The sequence below is a fragment of the Pithys albifrons genome, chromosome 8 (assembly GCF_047495875.1).
Source record: "Pithys albifrons albifrons isolate INPA30051 chromosome 8, PitAlb_v1, whole genome shotgun sequence".
In the NCBI taxonomy this organism is placed as follows: Eukaryota; Metazoa; Chordata; class Aves; order Passeriformes; family Thamnophilidae; genus Pithys; species Pithys albifrons.
The window spans coordinates 525,066-549,023 of NC_092465.1; the positions used below are offsets into that span (position 1 = coordinate 525,066).

The 23,958-nt window shown below is 50.2% G+C and overlaps 2 protein-coding genes across 2 annotated transcripts in view; both read right to left on the reverse strand.

The window, feature by feature from the left end:
• Window positions 1-492: 492 nt before the first annotated feature.
• Window positions 493-6,898, reverse strand: DAPL1 (death associated protein like 1). Its single transcript, XM_071562424.1, has 4 exons — window positions 6,727-6,898; window positions 2,898-2,985; window positions 1,288-1,351; window positions 493-746 (listed from the first exon to the last, which is right to left on the reverse strand). The coding sequence occupies exons 1-4, from the start codon at window positions 6,770-6,772 to the stop codon at window positions 627-629; spliced, it is 318 nt and encodes a 105-aa protein (XP_071418525.1). The 5' UTR covers window positions 6,773-6,898; the 3' UTR covers window positions 493-626.
• Window positions 6,899-12,719: 5,821 nt separating this feature from the next.
• Window positions 12,720-23,958, reverse strand: part of PKP4 (plakophilin 4) — a 77,493-nt gene continuing 66,254 nt past the window's right edge. The window contains exons 13-23 of the mRNA XM_071561882.1: window positions 23,620-23,803; window positions 23,223-23,340; window positions 22,638-22,829; window positions 22,323-22,496; window positions 20,751-20,901; window positions 18,715-18,910; window positions 17,082-17,166; window positions 16,858-16,975; window positions 15,546-15,680; window positions 14,774-14,847; window positions 12,720-13,303 (exon numbers count right to left, since the gene is read on the reverse strand). Of these exons, the coding sequence (XP_071417983.1) occupies window positions 13,055-13,303; window positions 14,774-14,847; window positions 15,546-15,680; window positions 16,858-16,975; window positions 17,082-17,166; window positions 18,715-18,910; window positions 20,751-20,901; window positions 22,323-22,496; window positions 22,638-22,829; window positions 23,223-23,340; window positions 23,620-23,803 (1,676 nt within the window). The 3' untranslated portion in view covers window positions 12,720-13,054. The remainder of the gene's footprint in view (window positions 13,304-14,773; window positions 14,848-15,545; window positions 15,681-16,857; window positions 16,976-17,081; window positions 17,167-18,714; window positions 18,911-20,750; window positions 20,902-22,322; window positions 22,497-22,637; window positions 22,830-23,222; window positions 23,341-23,619; window positions 23,804-23,958) is intronic.

Consider the following 23,958-nt stretch of genomic DNA (forward strand, 5'->3'; position numbering starts at 1 on the left):
CCCTGGTGCCTGCTCTCCTGTCCCAGGGGTCAGCTGCAAGTCAGGCATTTCCTTCATTCATCTGCCCCGGCCCCAAACAGGTTCAAAGGGACTGTTTCCACTCAGTTCTTTCTGCTTTGGATCCCTGCAGAGGAGCTGGATTTCCTTACAGAAAGGAATGCTGCCAAGTAATATTTCTTTCCCCTGCATGGAAATCTTTCCCAGGACTTTTTGAGTTACTTATCATGCAGTCAGCCTAAGGCATGCACTGGGCAGGGAACATCCTGTGCCTTTCAGTCACAACCTTTCTTAGACTCCACCTCAGCTTTGCTATCACTAAATTAAAAAAACCCCAAACAAAACCCAACAGAGCTGACAGTTTCCACTCCTTCAGTCAAAACACACAGTAAGTGAAGCTGTTAGACTTTCTGGCATTGAGCAATTACTATACACCAGTAACACCAGGTTAGACAGAAGCCATGGTATTGTAATAAATCCTGAGTACATTTATAACTCTTCTAACGTTTTATTGTCAGTAACAGAGACACAGGAAGATACAAAACACACAGCATTTCACCACAGTGTGCTCTGTGCTCTAGAGAATAGGAACTCGCTTTTAAGAAAACATGAGCATTTTAATGAGTATCTTAACATTTCCGTGGCTGCTGAATAATGTAAATTCTTTGAGGCAGTATGAGCTTCTCCAGGGCAGGCTGTGGCTTTTGGTGAGCCACCTGTAATGCTGCTGCATGCGTTTTGTGGCTCATCTGGAACATTAAATGGGGGAGAAAAAAGTTGGGAACCAGCAGGAGAAGGAAATGGCAGGTCAGAACAGAAGAGATGGGGACAGGGGGAAGAGAAACAGATCAGTTGAATCTGCTCTTAAACAAGTCTAAGCAAAAAATCAAGATCTACAGACTAAAGCTATAAACACGTCTGTTGATGAAAGGATCAACTGCTGTTTCTTCACTGAGCTCAAGGGATGAGCAACTCTTGGGCAGCTCAGAATCTGCAGACTGCAAGTGCATACCACGTAGATGGCAACTGTCAGACCCCCGGATCAGCGCCCACCCCGGGAGCTGCCTGTGCCACGGGCCCTGCCACGCGCGGTGTCAGCCCGCACTGAGCAGGGCAGGCCCGGCCCCTTCAGCCACCCCCCGGCCCAGCCACACAACCCCTCCCAAAACAGAGGGCGGAGCACAAACCTGCAGCTGCCAGTGACAGCAGCTCAGGGAAAACCCACTGTTTGACTGTTTTCATGTTTAGCTTTATGGAGAACCCCTGCCCTGCTCTTCCAGACTGACTTACTTTGCTCAGTGCTGCTGCTACCAGGGCACCCACGTTCTCAGGTTTTGAAAAAGTGGCAATCGCCCTGTAAAGCAGGAAAAAAACGTATTCAGCATTTCCATCTCACAGAAACACTTGTCACTTTGATTTTCCAGGCTTAATACCCAGTACATTACAATAGAAATTTAGCTCTTGGAGGCAAATCCTTTAATCGCATTAAAGACCATACAATAGCAAACAAGGCTGTTTAAAAATAGGACAATTCAAAATCTGTCTTACAGGCTGTTTTATTCAAAAAACTGTACATGAAATATTCTCAAATATGATTTTTTGTGCACTGTGGAGTAGCTTCACAAAAAATGAGCACTGATACCCCAAACTACAAATCCAACTTTGTAATTTTCTCGATTCCAACCCAGACCTATGAAAAAAATTCACCCTTTGCTTTTAGGCAGTGTTGACTTTCACAGCAGCTATTTGTCAAGTAGGAACTTTTTTCACAAGATTATCCCATTAACTTCTCCATATTCCAGTGAAGACCACCATGTTACCAATATTCCACAAATAAACAGTCTGTGGATATGAAATAATTAAGTTCAGCAACAGAAAGCACTTTGGACTGCACGTTCTTTTGATGATACCATTATATCCACTGGCACCTTTGTAGCTTAAAATGGAGCAGAGGAAAATCATTATAAAGCCCAGATACTAAAAATGTGACTCTTGAGAAAGCAGAGCCTGCTTTAGTTAAGATAATGAGTCTGAATCAGGCAGGACTTTTCCCACTGCCATTACACTCAGCAATCAACACTGACAAACTCAGTTACTCAAGGTCTGTTCGTGCCACCAGGCAACTACAACTATGGAAGAGACATCAGCAAAATTACACCCAGACCACTGGCAATAAGTGAAAACAAAAAGCTGCTAATCCAGAAAAAACCACTCAGTCAAAACTTCACCACAAGTCATTCCCATTTTACCCTCATATCCCTGTATCAGTCAACTTAACTTTTTGTTAGGTGACTTTTAAGAAAAGTGCACATATTTTAGAAGAATGTTCAGTCTGTTTGAAAAAGCTGTAAGGAAACACTTGTTTTAATGAGGACATCAACTGCTCAGTGCTACTTTTTGTTAAAGCACAAGTGTGCCTTCATTTTTGGGGCAACAGCTTATGGACCTTATGAAGTGCCAAAGCAAGAAAGCCAAAGCAGATTTCAGACTGAAATAGGGGGTACAGCAAATACAGGAGATAACAGGCTCTTTGGTGGGGGTGGGGGCCATGTGGGGTTAATTTCCTTCAGAACCTGAACTGAGAATTCTCATTTCACTAGAAACTGCTTGGCTATTTTTCGTTAGGCAGAGGTAGGGAACACTTTGTTTTAATTGCTGTTCCATAACATGACCACAGAGATGAGATTCAGCCTTTGCTTTGCATTGCCAGGCACTGTCCTTGGGCTTTGAAGTTGTTGTTTGGTCGGGGTTTCTTTTTAAGTTGGTAATTGTTTCAAAGTTGCTTTTTATCAATGTTTTGCACAAGTTAATTTAAGAATTAAACTCCCAGACTAGGAGTTTTCTCTGTTTCTGTGAGGTTCAGCTGTGGGGCAGGGTGAACAGGCCCTGCAGGGCAGTACCTTGACTTCTCTTTTCCTGGAGGTTTAACCTTTTTTTCAGCAGGTCCATTTTCTCGCTTTGTGGACACTCTCATGGCTCCAGCTTTAACTGCAAGAAGAAAGTACAATTTTGGTAGAAACACCTGCAGAATGACATGCAGTTGGAGAACAGCAGAATCCTTTATGGCCCAGATAACTGTTAACCAGAACTCAGCTCACAGTATGAACTCCATGATTCACCTGTGAACACGCACACACAGGAGGAGCCAGAGAGATCCAGCAGAGACTTCAGAATTCCACGTCAGGGCAGAATGGAACCAACTTCCAGACACCAAAATCAAGAAATCAGAGGGCTTTCAGACACTGCTAATCATATTAAACCTCAACACCTTACTCTGTTATACGTATTCTTCCCCAGAAACAATTACATTGAGATTTGTATTTCAAATATAAAAAAGGAAACCAAACAACATCTAAATACTTTCAGGTTTTTGAACAATGTCCCCAACAGCAATAATGAGTCAATGATTAGTCCAAGGTATTCTAGAATGAATAATGCAGATAAGAACCAGCTGCATATTACTTGTGTTCCAACATGTTTAATTATATTTTATTAAGATATCTGCCAGTCACAAAACCAATTAGCACTAATTAAGCTACAGGCAACCTAACAATTACAATTTAAGTTCTGAGGCACGGGTGAAAATTCAATTCTGAACAAAGTTCTCTCAAATATTCTCAAGAAAGAAACACCTTCTCCCTCTTCAGGAGGATATTTTAAGTTCTGGGATGCACGACAAAGCTGTTTTTAAATTTGTTGTTCAAAGCAAAGGAGAGCTATGTCAAAGTTATTTGTAAGTGCCTTGTTAGCCATGTAATCTAACAGGTAAGAGCCAAGATCTTTACTCATTTTCATATTTAAAATACCATGTACTTTTAAACTAAAAAAAAAAGAAGGTAGATCCCCCTTTATGCTTCCTACTAAAAAAACCCCAAATCTAAACAAAACAAAAACCAGAAACTCCACAACACAAAACCAAACCCAAAACACTCGGAATAAATAAACACAACTGAAAACAAGGGCCCTGAGCTCAGCTGGTCAGAATAAAGGTGTCCCCCTGAACTGCCTTGCTCACCACGTGCATGGCTCAAACCACTTGTTCTGCCACAGCTGGTCCCCACTGAGCCACAGATCAGCCTCACCAAGGCTTACCTGCAGCACTGCAAGCTGCAGTTACTGTCATGGAAATGCAGCCAGGCCGGTACCTGCCCAGGTACTGCAGGGGGGAAAGCCCTTTCAGGTACAGCTGAGCCGTCCCCTGCCACTCACACGGAAACCCAGGAAAGAGACAAGTGAGGCTGAAAAAACTGTCTATACCATAAGTTAATGTAAAAGCATCCTAAAAAACCCCAAACAGACAAAAAATACTTTCAGGAAAGCAAAACACATCTTAGGGGTACAGTGAGACACACAAGTCAGGCCTGTGCTCTTCAGACAGTAACTGCTCCTGATACACCACGAGGACACCAGCTGGCTTAGAGTGTGTGGTGACTGTCCCTCAGCCCCAGGGGCTGTCCCTGCAGTGACTGTCCCCCAGCCCTCAGTGCTGTCCCGCAGGGACTGTCCCCCAGCCCTCAGTCCTGTCCCGCAGGGACTGTCCCCCAGCCCTCAGCGCTGTCCCCGCAGGGACTGTCCCCCAGCCCTCAGTGCTGTCCCGCAGGGACTGTCCCCCAGCCCTCAGCGCTGTCCCCGCAGGGACTGTCCCCCAGCCCTCAGCGCAGTCCTTACAGTGACTGTCCCTCAGCCCTCAGTGCTGTCCAGCAGGGACTGTCCCCCAGCCCTCAGTGCTGTCCCCGCAGGGACTGTCCCCCAGCCCTCAGTGCTGTCCCCGCAGGGATTGTCCCTGCGCTGACTGTCCTTCAATTCTACAGGTGAGCCTGCACTAACTGACCCTCAGCTCTAGGGGCTGTCCCTGCACTGACTGTCCCCCAGCCCTCAGTGCTGTCCCCACAGTGACTGTCCCCCAGCCCTCAGTGCTGTCCCCGCAGGGACTGTCCCCCAGCCCTCAGTGCTGTCCCCGCAGGGATTGTCCCTGCGCTGACTGTCCTTCAATTCTACAGGTGAGCCTGCACTAACTGACCCTCAGCTCTAGGGGCTGTCCCTGCACTGACTGTCCCCCAGCCCTCAGTGCTGTCCCCACAGTGACTGTCCCCCAGCCCTCAGTCCTGTCCCGCAGCCCTCAGTGCTGTCCCCGCAGGGACTGTCCCCCGCCCTCAGCGCTGTCCCCACAGTGACTGTCCCCCAGCCCTCAGTGCTGTCCCCGCAGGGACTGTCCCCCAGCCCTCAGCGCTGTCCCCGCAGGGACTGTCCCCCAGCCCTCAGCGCTGTCCCTGCAGTGACTGTCCCCCAGCCCTCAGCGCTGTCCCCGCAGGGACTGTCCCCCAGCCCTCAGCGCTGTCCCCGCAGGGACTGTCCCCCAGCCCTCAGCGCTGTCCCCGCAGGGACTGTCCCCCAGCCCTCAGCGCTGTCCCCGCAGGGACTGTCCCCCAGCCCTCAGCGCTGTCCCCGCAGGGACTGTCCCCCAGCCCTCAGTGCTGTCCCCGCAGGGATTGTCCCTGCGCTGACTGTCCTTCAATTCTACAGGTGAGCCTGCACTAACTGACCCTCAGCTCTAGGGGCTGTCCCTGCACTGACTGTCCCCCAGCCCTCAGTGTTGTCCCGCAGGGACTGTCCCCCAGCCCTCAGCGCTGTCCCCGCAGGGACTGTCCCCCAGCCCTCAGTGCTGTCCCTACAGTGACTGTCCCCCAGCCCTCAGTGCTGTCCCCGCAGGGACTGTCTCCCAGCCCTCAGCGCTGTCCCCGCAGTGACTGTCCCCCAGCCCTCAGCGCTGTCCCGCAGCCCTCAGTGCTGTCCCCGCAGGGACTGTCCCCCGCCCTCAGCGCTGTCCCCGCAGGGACTGTCTCCCAGCCCTCAGTGCTGTCCCGCAGGGACTGTCTCCCAGCCCTCAGTGCTGTCCCGCAGGGACTGTCTCCCAGCCCTCAGCGCTGTCCCCGCAGTGACTGTCCCCCAGCCCTCAGCGCTGTCCCCCAGCCCTCAGTGCTGTCCCCGCAGGGACTGTCCCCCAGCCCTCAGTGCTGTCCCCGCAGGGACTGTCCCCCAGCCCTCAGTGCTGTCCCGCAGGGACTGTCCCCCAGCCCTCAGCGCTCCCGTGCCCAGGCCAGGCGGGCACAGCCCACGCACTGTGTGCCCCGCACGGCTCAGGGCTGGCCCGGGAGCCGCTCACACACTCCGTACGCATTTACGGGCTGCTCAGAAGCCCCGCTCCGCTCACACCCTGGCACAGCGCTGCAGGGCTACTCAGCGCGCTGACAGAGCCCCGTACGAAGTTTGCCGTGGGGACAGAAGGCGAGGGACAGGGCTGAGCACTGCACAGGTGAGTCGCTACACACCCCTTTCTGTCCCAGGGCCGGTAACGCGCTCCCGGGCCCGAGGCCGCATTCCCGCTCCCGCAGCCCGAGCGAGCCCGCACGGCCCCGCCTGAGCCTGCCCCGCTCCCGCAGCCCCGCTCCCGCACGGCCAGCCCTGCCCGCTCCCGCACGGCCAGCCCTGCCCGCTCCAGCCCTGCCAGCCCTGCCCGCTCCAGCCCTGCCCGCTCCCGCACGGCCAGCCCTGCCCGCTCCCGCACGGCCAGCCCTGCCCGCTCCCGCACGGCCAGCCCTGCCCGCTCCCGCCCTGCCCGCTCCAGCCCTGCCAGCCCTGCCCGCTCCAGCACGGCCAGCCCTGCCCGCGGAGGGGCCGCGCCCGCCCGCACAGCCCGCACCACCCGGGCGGCCCCGGCCCGGTCCATACCTGCGGGACGGCGCCGGCCCGGCGGGACGCGCCTCCTCCGCGCCATGGCGGGACCGGGAGTGCGGGGAACGGGGACCGGGAGTGCGGGGACCGGAGAGGGGGGAGCGGGAGTGCCGGGACCGGGAGCGCAGCGGGCACCGAGCGGGGCCCGGGAGCGCCCTGTGCGGCTCGGGGTGGGCGGGGCGGGAGCGGCGCTGAGGGCGGGGAGGGACCGTGAGGGGCGAGTGAGGCGGGAAGGTGAGAGAGAGTGAGGGGCAGGTGAGTGAGGGGGAGAGAGTGAGTGAGGGGCAGGTGAGTGAGGGGGAGTGGAGTGAGTGAGGGGCAGAGAGTGAGGGGGAGAGTGAGGGGGAGTGAGTGAGGGGCAGGTGAGTGAGGGGCAGGTGAGTGAGGGGGAGAGAGTGAGGGGGAGAGAGTGAGGGGCAGGTGAGTGAGGGGCAGAGAGTGAGGGGGAGAGAGTGAGGGGCAGGTGAGTGAGGGGCAGGTGAGTGAGGGGCAGGTGAGTGAGGGGACTGAGTGAGGGCAGTGAGGGGCAGGTGAGTGAGGGGACTGAGTGAGGGCAGTGAGGGGCAGGTGAGTGAGGGGCAGGTGAGTGAGGGGAGAGAGTGAGGGCAGTGAGGGGAGAGCATGCAGTGAGTGGGGGCAGGTGAGGGGCGACGTGCGATGACTTTTCAAATTATTGCTGTAGATTCACAGGTCTTGATTCAGTGAGCTCAGTCCTGCCCTCTTCAATCAGTGGTATCTGCTGGAGACAGATGCAAACATTGGCATTCACATGGCCTTGTTTGAAAAAAACAGTTACTTTAACAGACATTGACACTTTACACAACATTTACACAAGTTAAATTTTTTTTTTGCTGTCCATTTTCAAGCCCTGACATATCAAGAGTTTGAATCTTCTGGTCATTACATACTAACACAAGACCTTGGGTTTTTTCTACATCAGTTATAAAAATGATTCTCCTTCCCCTTTTTCTTAAGAATCTGCTCACTTGTAAACATTAAAAGTACCTCACAATGCTTCCTATTTCTACCTTTTTTTATTTCACCATGCTATTTTTATGTAATTTTATTATTTTACCCTCTTTATTACTAATGCATTACTGACATAATCCCCACTGAAAGATCTTTATCTTGGGGCTCCTGCTGCCTGTATCCTACTGAAATGTTTTTCTGGCTGTTACAACAACGTTCCCATCGATCACCTGTCATGTCATCAGTCCAGGCAGGAATCAGCGGGGGCACGAGGGATGTGAGTGCCAGGAAAGGACAGCAACGAGGCTGCTGGCAAAGCCACACGGGCACTATGAAAGGGTCTGGCATTGTCAGGTGGGTTTTCCAGATCCTTTGGAGTGCAAAGGCTGAACTTTTATCAGCTTGAACAAGACGTTAGAAAGATCCAATTAATTTTTTATACAATTCTTTAGATTTCTCTCTGCTCTGAGGAGCTACAGAGCAAAGGAAAGTTTGAACCCCCAGTTGCTTCCAGGCCTGTAAACGCTGTCACACTCCAAACCCACAACAGGGTAGCCTTGACAAACTCATCAGATTTGTCTATTTATTTATGCTGCTTAACCTGTATAAATGTTTCACAGAATTCATTAAAAAAGCCACCTCTCATAATGTTTTAATTATCAGGTATTTAATCACTTCAGCCTAAAGATCTGATTTTGTCATTCAGAACATTTATCCTGAATTTCACTGTTCTTTGAAAAGCTGTGACATAAAATTAACTCTTTTGCCACAATGAAGTCTCATTGTCTTCAGCAGCACCATAATGTCACCCCTAATTAACACAGAACAGTTATAAAGTGAGATTTGTGTTAAACATGTTTTCAAAATGGTACCATCAGTGATAAAATCTGAGACCAAGGAGAATGGCATCCAGAACTGCAGTGAACTGAGAAACATTATTTTTCTTTGTTGCTTAATATAGAAAATACATATAATTAGTTGTAGTAGGTTTCAGTTAAAAATTTGCCAGCATTGGTGGCTCAAGCAGATTATTCATATGTGATTTTACATTTCCCTTGTGCAGTTGAATGTAATTATTTTCCTTCTTAAACAAGAAACCAACAGCTCAGTGACAGGTGCTGATGGTCCATTCTGTTTAACTCCTGGCAGTGACACGAAGAGCCCCAAACAGTGGCAGGTTTTGCCACCCCAGTTCTCACCCAGGAGTCGCTGCTGGACTGTCCTGCCACAGCTGAGGAGGAGGATTCACTGCAAAGGACAAAGGACCTGGCTCAAAGGGAGTGTTCAGCAGTGAATTTTCTTACTGTATATGAAGATTTGGGTGTGATTAATACCTAATTCTAAAATAACTCTGCTATGAACTATTACTCAGTGAAGTTTTCAGAACATTTCTGTGATTTTTATCATCCCAAAGTTCTGGTCTCTTACAATGAAATATAACAACCAGAAGTATATGCAGCTAATCTGTAATTATTCACAAACTTCTTGCCATTTTGATTTTCAGTATTTAAAATTAAGAAGAAATCAATTAAGAAATTATGATTTGATGTTTACCCTCTATGTTGTAACTGTACTGCATCATGTCAAACATTTTTCTAGATTTGCTCTAACCATGCTCTTCTCTGCTGTGTCAAAGCTATTCATCACAAAAATTAGCTCTTCCAGGGTTTTTGAAAGCAAAACATGAAGAAAAAATCATTGGTCTCATGATTTATTTGTAATTCTCTTGTTATTGGATCTCAACAATTAAAAGGAGAGAGAGAATGTAAAAATAGGATGGGAATAAGTGGAATCAGAAGGGGGAAATGAAGTAAAACCCATGGAAGAGAAGAGGGAGTGAGTGACTGGTTGGGATTTACAGCAGGACAGCCACCTGTGTGGGTGACTCCTGTTGGCTTGGAATTTCAGAGCACAAAAAGTGAAAGGACACCCAGTCTACACCAGATCCATTTGAAATTTGATTCTGTATTTATGAGGCAGGAAATAGCTTTGGAATGCAGTGATTTCCTCCCTAGAAAAGCAACTTACTTTGCAGCTATTAAATTGATAGTGCTGCATGTCTCTGCCCATGAGCATTTAGCTGAAGTGATGATGGCAATTTTGATTGGGGAAATAAATGCTCTCAGAGAAAATGATCTGCTGGAGAGACAACAAGCCTGTTCTGATGTACTTGGTCAGTGGTAAGGGATTTTCATACTCATGTGACTCTGCCTCAGCAGGGAAATACTGATTTTTGAGTTTATTTACCTGAGCTGTTTGGCTTGGAGAGGTGACATTTCATTCCTTCCCCCAAGGCAGGGCTGTAACAGCTTTGGGTGCTGCCTAAAGCAACAGTGAGGACCAGGGTCAGGGCCATTGTCCATCTGTCCCAGGAATTGTTGGGACAAGCAAGCATGGGAACTGGGTTTAAATGGGAAATCCCAAATTCATGCTGTGGATTTCTTACAATATTAGATATACTTTACCATTCCTTTTTATTTTTCTTCCACCCTCTGGATTTCAATACCTCTCTCACTGGTCAATGCCTTTAAACCAGAAGCTGTTTGAATGGAAGCCATGTCTGCAGTGTACTTGTTGGAGCACCTTGTTCCTGACAGACAGCCCTCAGCACCACCTCAACGAGATCTGTGAGTCCAATTTATGTAATGCTTTCATTTATTTAGATGTCTTTCCTGTCAGAAATTAGTAGACTGGTTTGTCTGGGTGAGAAGAGTGAGTGAATCACCCTTCCATGACCACGGGATGGTGCAGTTGGGATCTTTAGCTATTCCTGCCTCCCTCAGTGCCATTTCCTGGTTACACAACTGTCAGACCTCAGAGGAGTTCATCTGATGCTGGGGACAGATTTCTGTTAGTGGGAATAGTCTGGGAGCCACTGCAGTGAGAATGGAATCCACACTGGAACGGTTCTGTGTATTCGCAGACTGTATTTAACACCGAGGCAGATGTAGGACAGCCCGGGGGCACACACAGGATTTTAACTGCCATAGAGAGACAATAGTCACAGGAAATTTCCCGAGTGCTGCTCTCAGTGCTCTGGAACTCTCCACCTTTCCTGACAACTCCTCCTTTAGAATCCACATGCTACAGGCAGGTTATTACCTGACTGCAAAGTTTGAGAAGTCACTTGGCAGGATCAAGAGCCAACATGTTCCTGAGCAGCCTGTCTGATCTAATTTGGCTGACAGCCATTAGCATAATTACACAGCAGGCACAGCCCACATCCAAACCAAGCACTTAGCATGAAAACACGTGGAATACCTTCCTCCTGAGTCATGTTCTAATTCAGATCTCTGCTGTTAAAATCTATTGCTCATGACTCGGCAGCATTTTCCCTTTTCCATCTTATCTCCAGTATTGTTGTGTTCAAGTGTCAGAATTACTAGATTGTGGCTACTGATATAAACTGATACTGATTTTACATCTGGTAATGGAATGGTGAAATATTACTGCTGTTTTCTTAAGCTCAGTGACAGACAGGCAATACCTTTTTCAATTGAGTTACTAGACCTGGTTTTAGATGCTGCAGGAGCCTGATGGAGACAACAAAAGTTCTGGTGCAGGTATATGGCTTATTTTTTATTAATCCATGCTTTAATTCCCCTTCCCTGAGTTTATTTTCTGTTTGTAGTAGTTCAGTACAAAATTAATGCTGTTAGAGAACATTATTGTTAAGTGTCAAGCATAGAGACCAATTAGTGAAGGCAGCCACATTTCCAGTGGGTTTTGTACTGATCCAACTGTTCACTAGTGCTTCTATTTGTGTGATGAAATCTGCAGGATTTACATCTGTAAAACTTACCTGTTTCTTGTAGGAAACCCAACAAGTCCAAGACCTGGTTCTGAAGATCTGGATGCCAGTTGCTTCAGAGACTGCAAGAGAACAGGAAGTGTCCAGGCACTGTTTGATGGTGCTGGAAGGTAAAAAGGTGCTCTTGTTAAGGAGAACAACTTTACAGGCTAATTTTAATTATAGAATCAATTTCTTTTTCACAGAAGGACTAAAAAGATACACCTTTGTCATCATGTGTTCTATCCACCCAAGTGTCCTTGTTCAAAAAGTATTGCTGGGTATTATGTCACCTTTTGTGAGTGTTATTCGTTCTTACAGTAACCCAGAAACACCTGAAACCCGAGCGAGGTGCAGGGATGGGGAGCAGGAGTGGTGGTTACAGACAGTGTGGAGGTAACAGACTGCACAGCACAAGGACAGTTTGTGATTTAGGTACTAAAATAATCAAACATTTCTAGTGGAAAGAAACCCAAGCAGAATGTAGTCAAAATGGAGACTGTAATTTCTGACAGCAAGGTGACCTTTGTTTCCTTAGGGAGAGGAAGAGGAGGAGTAGAGGAGTGATGGAAGGAAAACAGATTTCAGTTCTGAAATACCTTGGATTGCCCATATCAAACATAAAAACACAAGTCTGAGGAATCCCAGTAGGAGGGTGCAGGATTTGGCACTTTGGGCTGCCAGCCTGGCACACTCATGACATTTCCATGGGAGAGAGCTGGGAAAATGGCCCAAATGTTTTGATATATTTAACCTGCTTCAAAACATAGTTAGAATTCATGTTCATGGTATTTGTTTCTGAATATCACACACAGAAAATAAGAAACAAATGAACAGGGAGCAGCTTTCCATGGATGAGACTTCCATATTTATTATTCCATGTGCATAGAAAATGGCAGTGAAGTTCCTCATGAAATAGGCAGGGAATGGGAGAGGGATGGATATACTAGACCGGACTTTGTGCTTCAAAATTATAGTATTCATTTTTTAAAGTTTGGGCTTTTTTCCTCTTAAAATTCATAACATTTTCTTGGATCTCTTTTTGTGCATTATGTTTCCAACTCCTTTGCCAATGACACACTGCATTACAAATGGATGGCACTTGAGACCGAGGTGGCATTTCCATATTTACACGCACGCAGAAATGTACACGACGCAGTAGCAAACAATCCTGACATTTAGGAATAGCCAGAAAACAGGGGCAGCCACTGGAGATTTTCTGTACAAACTGTCAGACCAAGGCTTTTATTCACATTAAAAAAATCAGCTTTAATTTGCTCTGACCTACACACTTTCCAAATTCATTGTACTCAATTCTCAAACCTTTCATCACATCGCCCACACCCTCACCAGACTACAGGAGCTACAAGTAATGATACCTAACACCTAAACAGAGCAAAACCATCCCTGCCAGCTCTTCCTCCTGACAATTCCTCACTCCAAAAAAAAGAAATCTTCCTTGTTCCTTCTTGTCTTTGACTTTCCCATTTCATACCCAAAACACCACGGGCCGTTCCAGTCCTTCTCGAGCCAGAGGAGAACCACTCTGGGTTGCTCTCCCTGGTGCTACACCCAGGAGTCAGGGGAGCCTGGGTACTGCTCTGCTCGGTACGAAGATCGTCTGGTGGAATAAAAGTCTACGTAATTGGTGGCTGATTTCAGTCCATACTGTGCTGTGTAATCTGAAGCAGCAGGAAAGTGAACTCGGTCGTCGAAGTAGGGGTCCTCGTAGCTGTGTGGGGACTGCAGGTACAGCCGGTAGGCATCGTAGGGTTTCCTGCTGGGATCTTCTTGGCTGTAGTACAGTTGCTGATGCTGCTGGCAAAATGACAGAAGAACAAGCTTTCCAAATACACTAAACAGAGAAAATACCTGTTTCTCAAACTCACACACACTGCAAAGAGCCTCTCCCAAGTGCAGTTACCAGTGACAGTAACAGCTTTCAAACCTCCGTGAAAAGTACCCAAGGCAATGGTACATTTCCCTGAGCCTGCTGCAGGTCCCGTCCTCCATCACTGGGAAGGAAGTGACTCTCCAAACTGCACAACTACAGAAAGCACAGAATGTGACCACACCTACCAAACCCAGCCAAAGCCCAGACCAAATGAGAGGAGGCCTCAGACCCTGCCCCAAGGACACAGTGAAACATGTGGCTCTGGGGAACCAGGCAGTGCCAGTGCCAGAACCTCGAGGCAGTGCCAGTGCCCCAAGGCAGTGCCAGAGCCAGCACCCTGAGGCAGTGCCAGAACCCCAAGGCAGTGCCAGCACCCTGAGGCAGTGCCAGTGCCAACACCCTGAGGCAGTGCCAGCGCCTGCGCCCCGAGGCAGTGCCGGCACCCCAAGGCAGTGCCGGCCCCCCGAGGCAGTGCCGGCCCCCCGAGGCAGTGCCGGCGCCCCAAGGTAGTGCCGGCACCCTGAGGCAGTGCCAGTGCCCCAAGGCAGTGCTGGCACCCTGAGGCAGTGCCAGCCCCCCAAGGCAGTGCCGGTGCCCCGAGGCAGTGCCGGCACCCTGAGGCAGTGCCAGCCCCCCGAGGCAGTGCCGGCACCCTGAGGCAGTGCCGGCGCCCCGAGGCAGTGCCAGCACCCTGAGGCAGTGCCGGCGCCCCGAGGCAGTGCCGGCACCCTGAGGCAGTGCTGGTGCCCCGAGGCAGTGCCGGCACCCTGAGGCAGTGCCAGCCCCCCAAGGCAGTGCCGGTGCCCCGAGGCAGTGCCGGTGCCCCGAGGCAGTGCCGGCACCCTGAGGCAGTGCCAGCCCCCCAAGGCAGTGCCGGTGCCCCGAGGCAGTGCCAGTGCCCCAAGGCAGTGCCGGCACCCTGAGGCAGTGCCAGCCCCCCGAGGCAGTGCCTGCACCCCGAGGCAGTGCCTGCACCCTGAGGCAGTGCCTGCACCCCGAGGCAGTGCTGGCACCCCGAGGCAGTGCCTGCACCCCGAGGCAGTGCCGGCGTCCCGAGGCAGTGCCGGCGCCCCGAGGCAGTGCCAGCCCCCCGAGGCAGTGCCGGCATCCTGAGGCAGTGCCGGCGTCCCGAGGCAGTGCCTGCACCCCGAGGCAGTGCCGGCGTCCCGAGGCAGTGCCGGCGCCCCGAGGCAGTGCCGGCACCCTGAGGCAGTGCCAGCGCCCTGAGGCAGTGCCGGTGCCCAGAGGCAGTGCCGGCGCCCCGAGGCAGTGCCAGCACCCTGAGGCAGTGCCGGCACCCTGAGGCAGTGCCAGTGCCCCATGAGCCACAGGCCCCACCCTGCCGGGCCTGGGCAGCAGAGCCACCACACTCAGGTCAGGTCGGGGCTCACCTGCAGCCGCCGGTTCTGCTCTCGCGCTGGTGAGGAATAGGAACTGATGTAAATTGGGGAAGCTTTGCTGGAACCTGTGAGAAAACAGTTTAAGGCATAAACTGGGGTCTTTATTCTTCCACCTCTAAGTCTATTGGCTTCTATTTTGCCTATTATGTAGCACCCAAACAATTAAATTTGCAGATTTTAGCACGTACTAAACATATAATGTAGTAACAGAATAAGGGCAAATGTTGTCCCTCAGCAGCACTTACAGTGAAGCCAAAAGGCTTTTTTATGTTGCTGGTTTTGTTTTACAGATTCATTATCTTTAAAACAAGGAATTTCCTTCTCTTTAGTGACTGTCATCTATTGGTTTGTGACTTATGTCACATAGTAAGAAGGAAGAGGGAGATCAGAGAAAAGATTTTGATCTTTTGGTATAATTTAGTAATATAATATTATAACACACAACTGCACATTAAAATTTATAACATCTTCTTCATATAATGTGAATAATAAAACACTTTTCTGTAACAGTTTTTTTAATAAAAATTCCAACCCCCTCTCACCTCCCAAGATGCCAAGGGATGTACTCTGGTCCCAGGGCAGTTTTACAGACCAGCACAGCCGGTGTCACCCTGCCCTGTGCCACAGCAGGGACTACAACCATTGGAAATGGGAAGCAGCAACGGCCAGTACAACCAGCCCACTCCTGGAACTGCCCCTGCGTGGCTGTGACCTCCTCCCACAAGGGGCCTTTCCCCAGTGCAGCTCCCAGCTGGTGCCTCACCAGTGTAGATGTCTTTATGTGCCATGACATCGCCCTGGCTGCTGTAATACTGCATAGAGGAGGGGAGTGTCCTGTCGTACTCGGGCCGGGGCTCTCTGATGCCCAGCAGCGCTGGGGACGAGGACGTGCTGCCAACTGGTGGGGAAAGAGAGGCTCTCAGAACAGACAACACAAGCCTTTCACACACCCAACCTTCCTCACCCCTCCTGCCCCAAGGGCTCACAGCTGGGAGGTGGGTAAGCACAGAACAGTCAGAGCTGGTCCTGGGTGAACCACCCTGGTGACAACTGGCACCGCTTCCCTCGGGCCGGGTCACACTCTGGAGCAGGAAAGCAACACTTCCTATTAGGAGTTTTTATTAAGTAGTCTTTGAAGTACAACAGCCTCTGAATATCACGTTAGAGCTGCTCATCTACTTCCTACTTGCCATTAAAAAACTGGAGCAACACAGTTGTTCTGCTGGTGTATCCTGGGAGAGAAAGTGCCCAGGTAGGAACGTGACAGTCGGCATCGAATCTCCCGTTACACTTGGGTAGTGCAGTCAGTTCCCTGAGCCTACACCGGACTGGCTTCCTTGGGGGCTGAGAGGAACTCTGGCATGAAAGACACTGTAGTTTACTTCTTGGAGGAAAACAAATCCCTCGTGGAGTCCTTGTTTTTCAAGTCAACCATGTCATGAAGGAATGTGTGAGGGGTGTCACTTTCATGTAAAGAAGTAATTAAACGAGAGTATTGAAGGAACTGGTCACTGATTTTAGCAGTCAGAGTAGGTGGGTATTTCTTTGCATTAACAGAGAGCTGCTCCAGAGAGTCTTTAGAAGAGTAAATTGGATAAAATAAAATGCCAAATGAAGACAAAACGGAAGGCTTCAGGTACGTTATGTACCAGCCCTCAGCAAGATGTAAATCCTACCACTGAAGACACTACGGGAACAAAGGGGAGAAATAAATGAGGAGGAGTCAGAAAAGTAACATTTTTGTATTTGGTTGCTCATCCTGATGGGACATGACAAAGGGCTCCTCGCTGTGGGTGTGTTGCTGTTTCTGCTGTCAGGTGGCCACGTCCACGGTGCCCACACAGCAGGAGGAGCAGCTCTGGAGAGGGCAGTGTTGGTACCAATGTCCCGCTGTGTACACTGAGGATCTCACTGTGCAGGAACAGCCCAGGCAGCACACAGAGCACATGAAGGACTTGGCTCAAGCACCAAGGGGAGACAGCCTGACCTCCATGTTTTACATGGAATTAGCAACCAGAGTGGTTCTTTGAGTTAAAAACATGGATAGCAGGTCCCCTTCACCCTCCCTGACTGACCTGACTGCATGACAGGTGACATCTGCTGATTGCCTGTGGATAGAGAAGGGTGGGATTTGAACCTCTCTCGCTCCAGCGTTGACACCGGTGTAATAAAGTGACTTTGATTCCATCCATCCTGTGGAGTGGCAAAAATTAAAAATAACAGAATAAATCACAAGTTAACAAATAAATTAGGAGGTTTTGTGGCACCATTTTCAGTGTAGGCTAATTCTGTACTTTACCTTTTTGTAAATGCTCCGGAGGTCTCGGTACTGCCACAAGGTGTTCAGGACCTGGGCTGCTGCCTTGACAACCTTCAGTGAGGACCTGGGCAAGGCAAGAACACGGCAGTGTTAGGAACCCCTGAACTGCACTGCAGAAGAACAGGGTTCCTGAGCTCTGTAACAGCCTGACCCTGCTGCTGTGGGGCCAGGCCAGCCCTGCACCACCAGTGTGAGCACAGCCCAGCCAGGACACCAACCCCACAGCCACTGTCCTCTCCAGCCTGGGGAACACCCTCCTTGTGAGTGCAGGTTCTCAGTTCTGTGCTTCACCACTGGAAGCTTTGGTTGGGGAAACACTTTTTCACTCTCAAGAGCAAGACTAGGAAAGTTGGCCCAGGTATTATTAAAAATAAAATCACTGTGTCTTGTCATAGAGAAATGGAGTAAGCTGGGAATGGTACTGCAGTGGTGACAGGACTTTAAATGCCACAGCATGAACATCTGTGGTAAACACAGGCCTCTTTCTGTCACTGTGGATTCATCCAAATACAGTTTTTGAAAGAAAACACTGAAAAAATGCAGTTGATAGAGTTAATCAATGAGTAGACACTAAATACCTTCCCAAGATTTTAAATTTGTTCAGTCTACTTCATTGCCTCATAAATGCAAGTGCAGATGCAACTTCATACCTTGTCTCCACAGAGCACTGAGATCATAGCATGGATCACTCACCCACACCTGCAGCTGGAATGAGCCTGTGTCCCTTGGACATGGAAAGTGAGATAAACTGTGGATACTCACAACACAGCCCAGCTCCTTGTGAAACAGACTGTGCTAAAACCCTGGTGTGGTTAATTCTCACTGCCACTGTCTCTGAAAGGAGACCCCTTCCTCTCCTTTACCATCTGATCCAGCCTGGGAACAGCACGCAGGGCTGACTGTACCACCAGTGTCCCACTGGCCATGGGAAAATCAGTGCCAGCCTGGTCTGTGCAGGAACCCTCTGAGATGGTTTGTGTGGGCCCTGCTGGGAAGGAGCAAGTGACACTGAGCCCACCCCAGAGCCACGGGGCCTGGGCCTCCTGCTGCCCCACCACCCATTCCTGCTCTTGGCTGTGCTGCTCCCACAGGGTCATTCCCTCCCCACGGCCACGATGCCAGCGCAGGGCTCAGCTCACACTGCCCTGGAGCCCAGGGCTGGCACTGGCACGTGGGGCACAGCCAGCCCCTCAGCCAGCACTGGCCTGGAAATGCTGCTCCAGGGGGACCCCCTGGACATGTTCTCCTCCCACTGACCAAAGGGCTGCTCCAGGTACAATGAACAGCTGCTGGAAACATCCTGACAAAGGAGCCCACACAGTCCAACTTGGGAAAGCTTGTGGGTGTTCAAGAGGGGACAGTTTAACTTATTCATCCTGCAGAGGCCCCATGACCATGGTTGCTGTGGGCAGCTGTAGAAGCCTCCAGAAGCTTTGGATGGAGAACACCCTGCAGAGCACAGAGGTACTGGCTGCCCCTCCCTCCCAGTGTCAGCTCCTCAGACCCAGACTGCAAAAGCAGATCTTTTTTCCCCTAAAAAAACATCTCCCACATTCTTAAGCACTTTCAGTGGAAACAGGGCCGGTTCAGGTACGAGCTGGGCGCCACTCGCCTGTCCCCTCTGCCCTTGGTTATGTTGACCAGCTTCTCGATGCCGCCGGTGTCGGCGAGGGCCTTGGCGTTCTCCATGTTCTTGCTGGTGACCTCGTGCAGGGCGCAGCAGATGGCGGCCACCGTCTCGTCCGACAGCGCGCTGTGCCCGCTCCCGCCCGGCAGCCGGTTCACCAGGTCCCGCATGGCGTATTTCCCTGCACACACCAACACAGCCGGTCACACACAGCCTGGGCCAGGCCGGACGTGGCAGGACCTGGCACAGAACGGCAGCTGAGGGCACTGAGACACAGCACGGCATCAAACCCCGCCAAGAACCCACAATTTACAGAGTCAAGAGAGACCAGAGATCAATTTTTGAATTTTTTTTTCCTTCCACATTGAAAGTGTAAGAATCTGAATTTTCCATTAAAACAGGAGGTTTTGTAAATAAGAAGTATTTGGAGAAAGCAGAATTGCTTAAGGAAAAACGTTAGGCTGCTTGACAGAGCAGTGCATGTTCCTGGGTTTCCTCTATGGGAGGGTTGAAGAAAACTTTATGTTAACCAGGAATTCTTTCTTTTGGATGTTCTTTTCACCTTGTTTGTCAGAGCTCAGCTCTGTCAGACTCCAGTTGCTGACTGATGTAAGGGATAAGCTGCAGACAAGGGACAGAACTAAAGATCAGGTTGGGTTTTTTTTCCTGTTTTTTTCCTCTTTTGCTGTTAATCGAATGATTTATTGATTTTATTGAAGATATTTGTACCTAACAGTGACCCCTGGAAAACCATCCCCACACTGCTGTGTGCAGCAGCACCCAGTCAGTGCCACTCCTTCAGGAGGCTCAGACACATGCTGCATATTCCAACATTTACTGTTATTTGTTGGAGTCCTCAGCTCTCCCTGCCTTCAGACTGTCCATGGGAGCCCATTCTCCTGCCCACACTGGCAGAGAAGCTCCTAAAGAGGATTTCTAGCACAGGTGGTGTGTTTTATACAGAGATCAGTCTCAGAGAGTGTCTGAAAGGCAGAAATTCTTTCAGAGTTACGGCTTTGACTGGGAGATGGAACAGGTGGAGGAACATTCCTGAACTCAAAAGTTCTGCCAGGAATGGAAAAAACATCCTGACAAGTGAGTATCCCCCAAGTCTGACCCACACAGGGCTGGTGCTACAGAACAGGAATCTCTCTGCACTAATTCTCATGTGTGCAATGCCTGCACTGCAGGAAAACATGCTCTGACCGTCCCAGATGGACAAGCTTCAGAAACAGATAATGAAGTTCTGACCACCTGCATCTCTCTTTCTGAGAATAACAAACCTCCTATCCGTATAAAGAGTTGTTATATCCTTGTCCCACAGGTCTACACACAGAAAATGCTTCTGTAACAAAAAAAAGACTTCTTTTGGATTGTGCCACGTGTGAGCAGAGTTCAGTGAAGCCACAGCAGCCTGAGGCACATTCAACACCAACAGACTGAGGTTCCTCACCCAGGCAGGGAAGATGCAGCCTGAGGTGTTCTTAATGGTAGATGAGAAAGGCACAAAGGAATGCTTAAAGTGTTAAATATTAGAACTGACAAGAGAGAAACAGTAAGTTCCTCCAGCGAGCACTGCTGTTGGGGACTTAGCTCAGCAAAGACAGATGTACTGCTCTAGATCTGGGTTTTCCTGGGCATACTTTACCAGAACAGGGTTCTTCCCTCTCTTCCTGTCCACTACTGTCAAAGCACTGTTGTACCCTGACAATGTGAGAGGGACCTGAGCCCCGGGAAGGTGGTGCTGAGTCCCGAGGACACTGAGCTGTGTTTCCATCCTGCTTGGCACAGAGGGTTTCCTGCCAAGTTTGGCTGAGCTGAGCTGACTCCCACCCACCCAAGGTGGCCAATGGCAAACTAATACGGCACCACTGCTCTGAAAAGCTGCTGCCACCACCAGGATTCATTGCTGTGACACAGTAACATCCAGCGTGCTCTTCCCATCGGTGCAATCTCACCCTGGGCTTTCCCCACCCCAGCCCCAACAGCTCAGTGCTCTGCCCAGGACAGTCTGTACGTACCAATAAGCTCCTTGTTCCGGACATCCAATGCCATGTTCCTTAAGGCGGTTGCCACGGATGACACCACTCTGTCGTTGTCCATCCTGAGCAGCTCCACGAGGATGGGCAGCCCCTTCTCCTTGCGCACGGCGGCGCGGATGTAGGCTGCGAACTGACACAGAACTGTCACTGGCACCAGCACTGTCACCATGACTGCCCCACACTCAGCACAGCCCCACACGGATGTAGGCTGCGAACTGACACAGAACTGTCACTGGCACCAGCACTGTCACCATGACTGCCCCACACTCAGCACAGCCCCACACGGATGTAGGCTGTGAACTGACACAGAACTGTCACTGGCACCAGCACTGTCACCATGACTGCCCCACACTCAGCACAGCCCCACACGGATGTAGGCTGCGAACTGACACAGAGCTGTCACTGGCACCAGCACTGTCACCATGACTGCCCCACACTCAGTACAGCCCCACACGGATGTAGGCTGCGAACTGACACAGAACTGTCACTGGCACCAGCACTGTCACCATGACTGCCCCACACTCAGTACAGCCCCACACGGATGTAGGCTGCGAACTGACACAGAACTGTCACTGGCACTGTCACTGGCACCGTCCTGCACCCGGTACAGCCCCATACAGATGTAGGCTGTGAACTGACACAGAGCTGTCACTGTCACTGTCACCATCACCATCACCACCCCGCACCCGGCACAGCCGGGCCTGGACAGGATGGGATGTTCGGGGCTGTGAACTGACACAGAGCTGGCACCATCACTGGCACTGTCACCACCCGGCACAGTCGCGCCCACACGGGACAGGATGGGACGCTCAGGTGTTTGGGGCATTGCCCATAAAACATGGCACATTCAGTGTGTGCCTTTATAAAGGGCTGTCTTCTCACCATTTCACTCGTTCCCCTGACAAAGCAATGCTTAGAGGGGAGAGAAAGTATCTGACTAGATGCCAATCATTGAAAAGAGAACAGGGCACTTGGGGGTTTGTGAGGTTTGGGGTTTTTTAGCACCAAATTTATATTGGTCAAACTTAAGAAAGACTTAGCTGGATTGCAGCAAGCAAAGGAAACAGTTAATGTTTGCTGGGTATTTTACTCTCTCCATGAGAAATACACAACACCAATAAAGTGTTCTCATGTGCTGCTTTGGTAACACATTGTATGCAATGGCCAGAATGTACGCAAATAAATAATGGAATAGGGAAATAAAGCAAATTTATTTGTGCTGGTCTTATTGCAACAGCACCCTCATGCCAGAACTCAGAGCTAGAAGATGTCAGAAGATTATTTTGACCCACTGTGCATGGAAAGAAAGCTTTCTGTATTTATTTAAAATAAATGGTACCAACTTCAGGGCCAGTTTCCATACGACTCTTCCTGCTCCCCCTCCTTTGCACAGCTTTTCACTGTGGAAACAGGAGCACTAATGCACAGATGAGGGGGGAACACGCAGGTGCACACGAGAAAGTTGCGTATTCCCCCCAAACACATTCCAAGATCTTATTAGAAAAAGCATCCAGAGTACAAGGAGAGGAGGAGGAACAGGGATTCCCATACCTTCCAGTTGCCTGCAGAGAGGTTCTGGAGAGACCCTGCAGAGCCCTCCAGAGTGGCTGGGTTGGAGCTCTCTGCCAGGAGTGTCAGGTATGGCTTCACCACCGACGGGTGCCAGAGCATCTCCACCCCTTTAGGGGACTTGGAAAACCCCGGGATAGGCCCAACTCCATCCCACTGGAAGGAAGGAACACAGATGTGTAACCAGACAAAACCTGTATTTTCATTCAGCACAGGATCTTTCTCATCAAGCTACGTCCTCCCCCACCATGAGCCAAGCCGACCCTGAGGTATTTGCAGTACAAGGAAAATGCAGACCTGATCCTCCTGGGAAGTTTTTTTTTTCTTCTTCTTTTTCTTGCCCCAGCAGCTTGGCTCCGAGTCTTTGCTCGGGGACTCCTTTCCCAGCAGGTCATCCAGCTCGTTGATGCCCAGCAGCCGTGCCTGAGGCACCTCCAGCTCCAAGCGGTAGGAAAGGTTCCTCAGGGTGCACACACAGTTCTCCACTGTCTGAACCAAACAGAGAGATGCCTTGTCACCAGTTCTTTCTCACACAGAGACAAACCAAACCAAACCAGTCCAGCAGAGGTGAAAAGGTGCTGGGAGCACAAGCTCTAAACTCTAATGCTGAGCTCTGGGCAGTGTTTGCACCGTTTCTCTGGGAAAGCCGCAATCTCCCTCTGACCCGATATTTGTAACAGTGGTCTCTGCTACAGTGGCTTATTCGTTGTATTCTGAAACTGAAACCCACAAAAGCTTAATTATTCTCCTGGGGAGGGACTCCTGCAGCACGGCTGCAGACGAGAGGGACGCTGTGCCGTGGCTGGGCCACACCTGGGCCCTGCAGAGCCCCAGCCCCCCAGGATCAGCACTGCAGCCCCTGCAGGGGAGCCCTGCACACACCTTGCTGTCGTAGTCCGAGGTGTTCACACAGGTGTGGATCACATAGAGCAGGGAATCCACCAGCCCCTCGCAGGACCTCATCTGCTTCCGCGCCTCCTCCCCGGCAGAGCTCAGGTTCCTGGGGTGGAGAAACAGAGGAACAGGGTGTGTGCAGGGACAGGCAATCATTGCTTGGAAAGGTTGTAGAAGGTTTTGATTGGTAATTAATTGGTCAGCAACTTGGTAACTTTCACACTGTTTTAGTATGGAAAAAAAGAACAATTGGAAAAGCTGCCTAATTGATGGAATTCTGTAATTTACAGAATCAAACAACTCTTTTGTTTTAAAATTAAAGTATAAAACGGAGCTGGATAACATGACCAGGCTTTCAAAGGGAGCCTCCTACAAGAGCAGATACCTCAGGCATCCCGTGGTATTGCGCAGAACGAGGGAAGTCTGGAATTTCATTTTGTGATCATCGTCAAAGGAGGAGCTGTTCCAGCCCGAGTGGGGCACTATCACAGTGTTTGTCAGCGTGGACAGAGCTTCTCTAATGATTGTCATCTTCACAGCATCACACGAAGACAAGTTCCAGAGAACCCCTTAGAAGAGATTTCCATTGCAGTAAAGTCAGCAGAGACTTGACAAACAAACATGAGGCAACATCTAAACTTAAAAGACATCATTTTAAATATGTGATGTGAATCTAGAGCAGGCAGAACCTGGGCAACCAGCATCCAAAAAGGAGGAAAGCAAA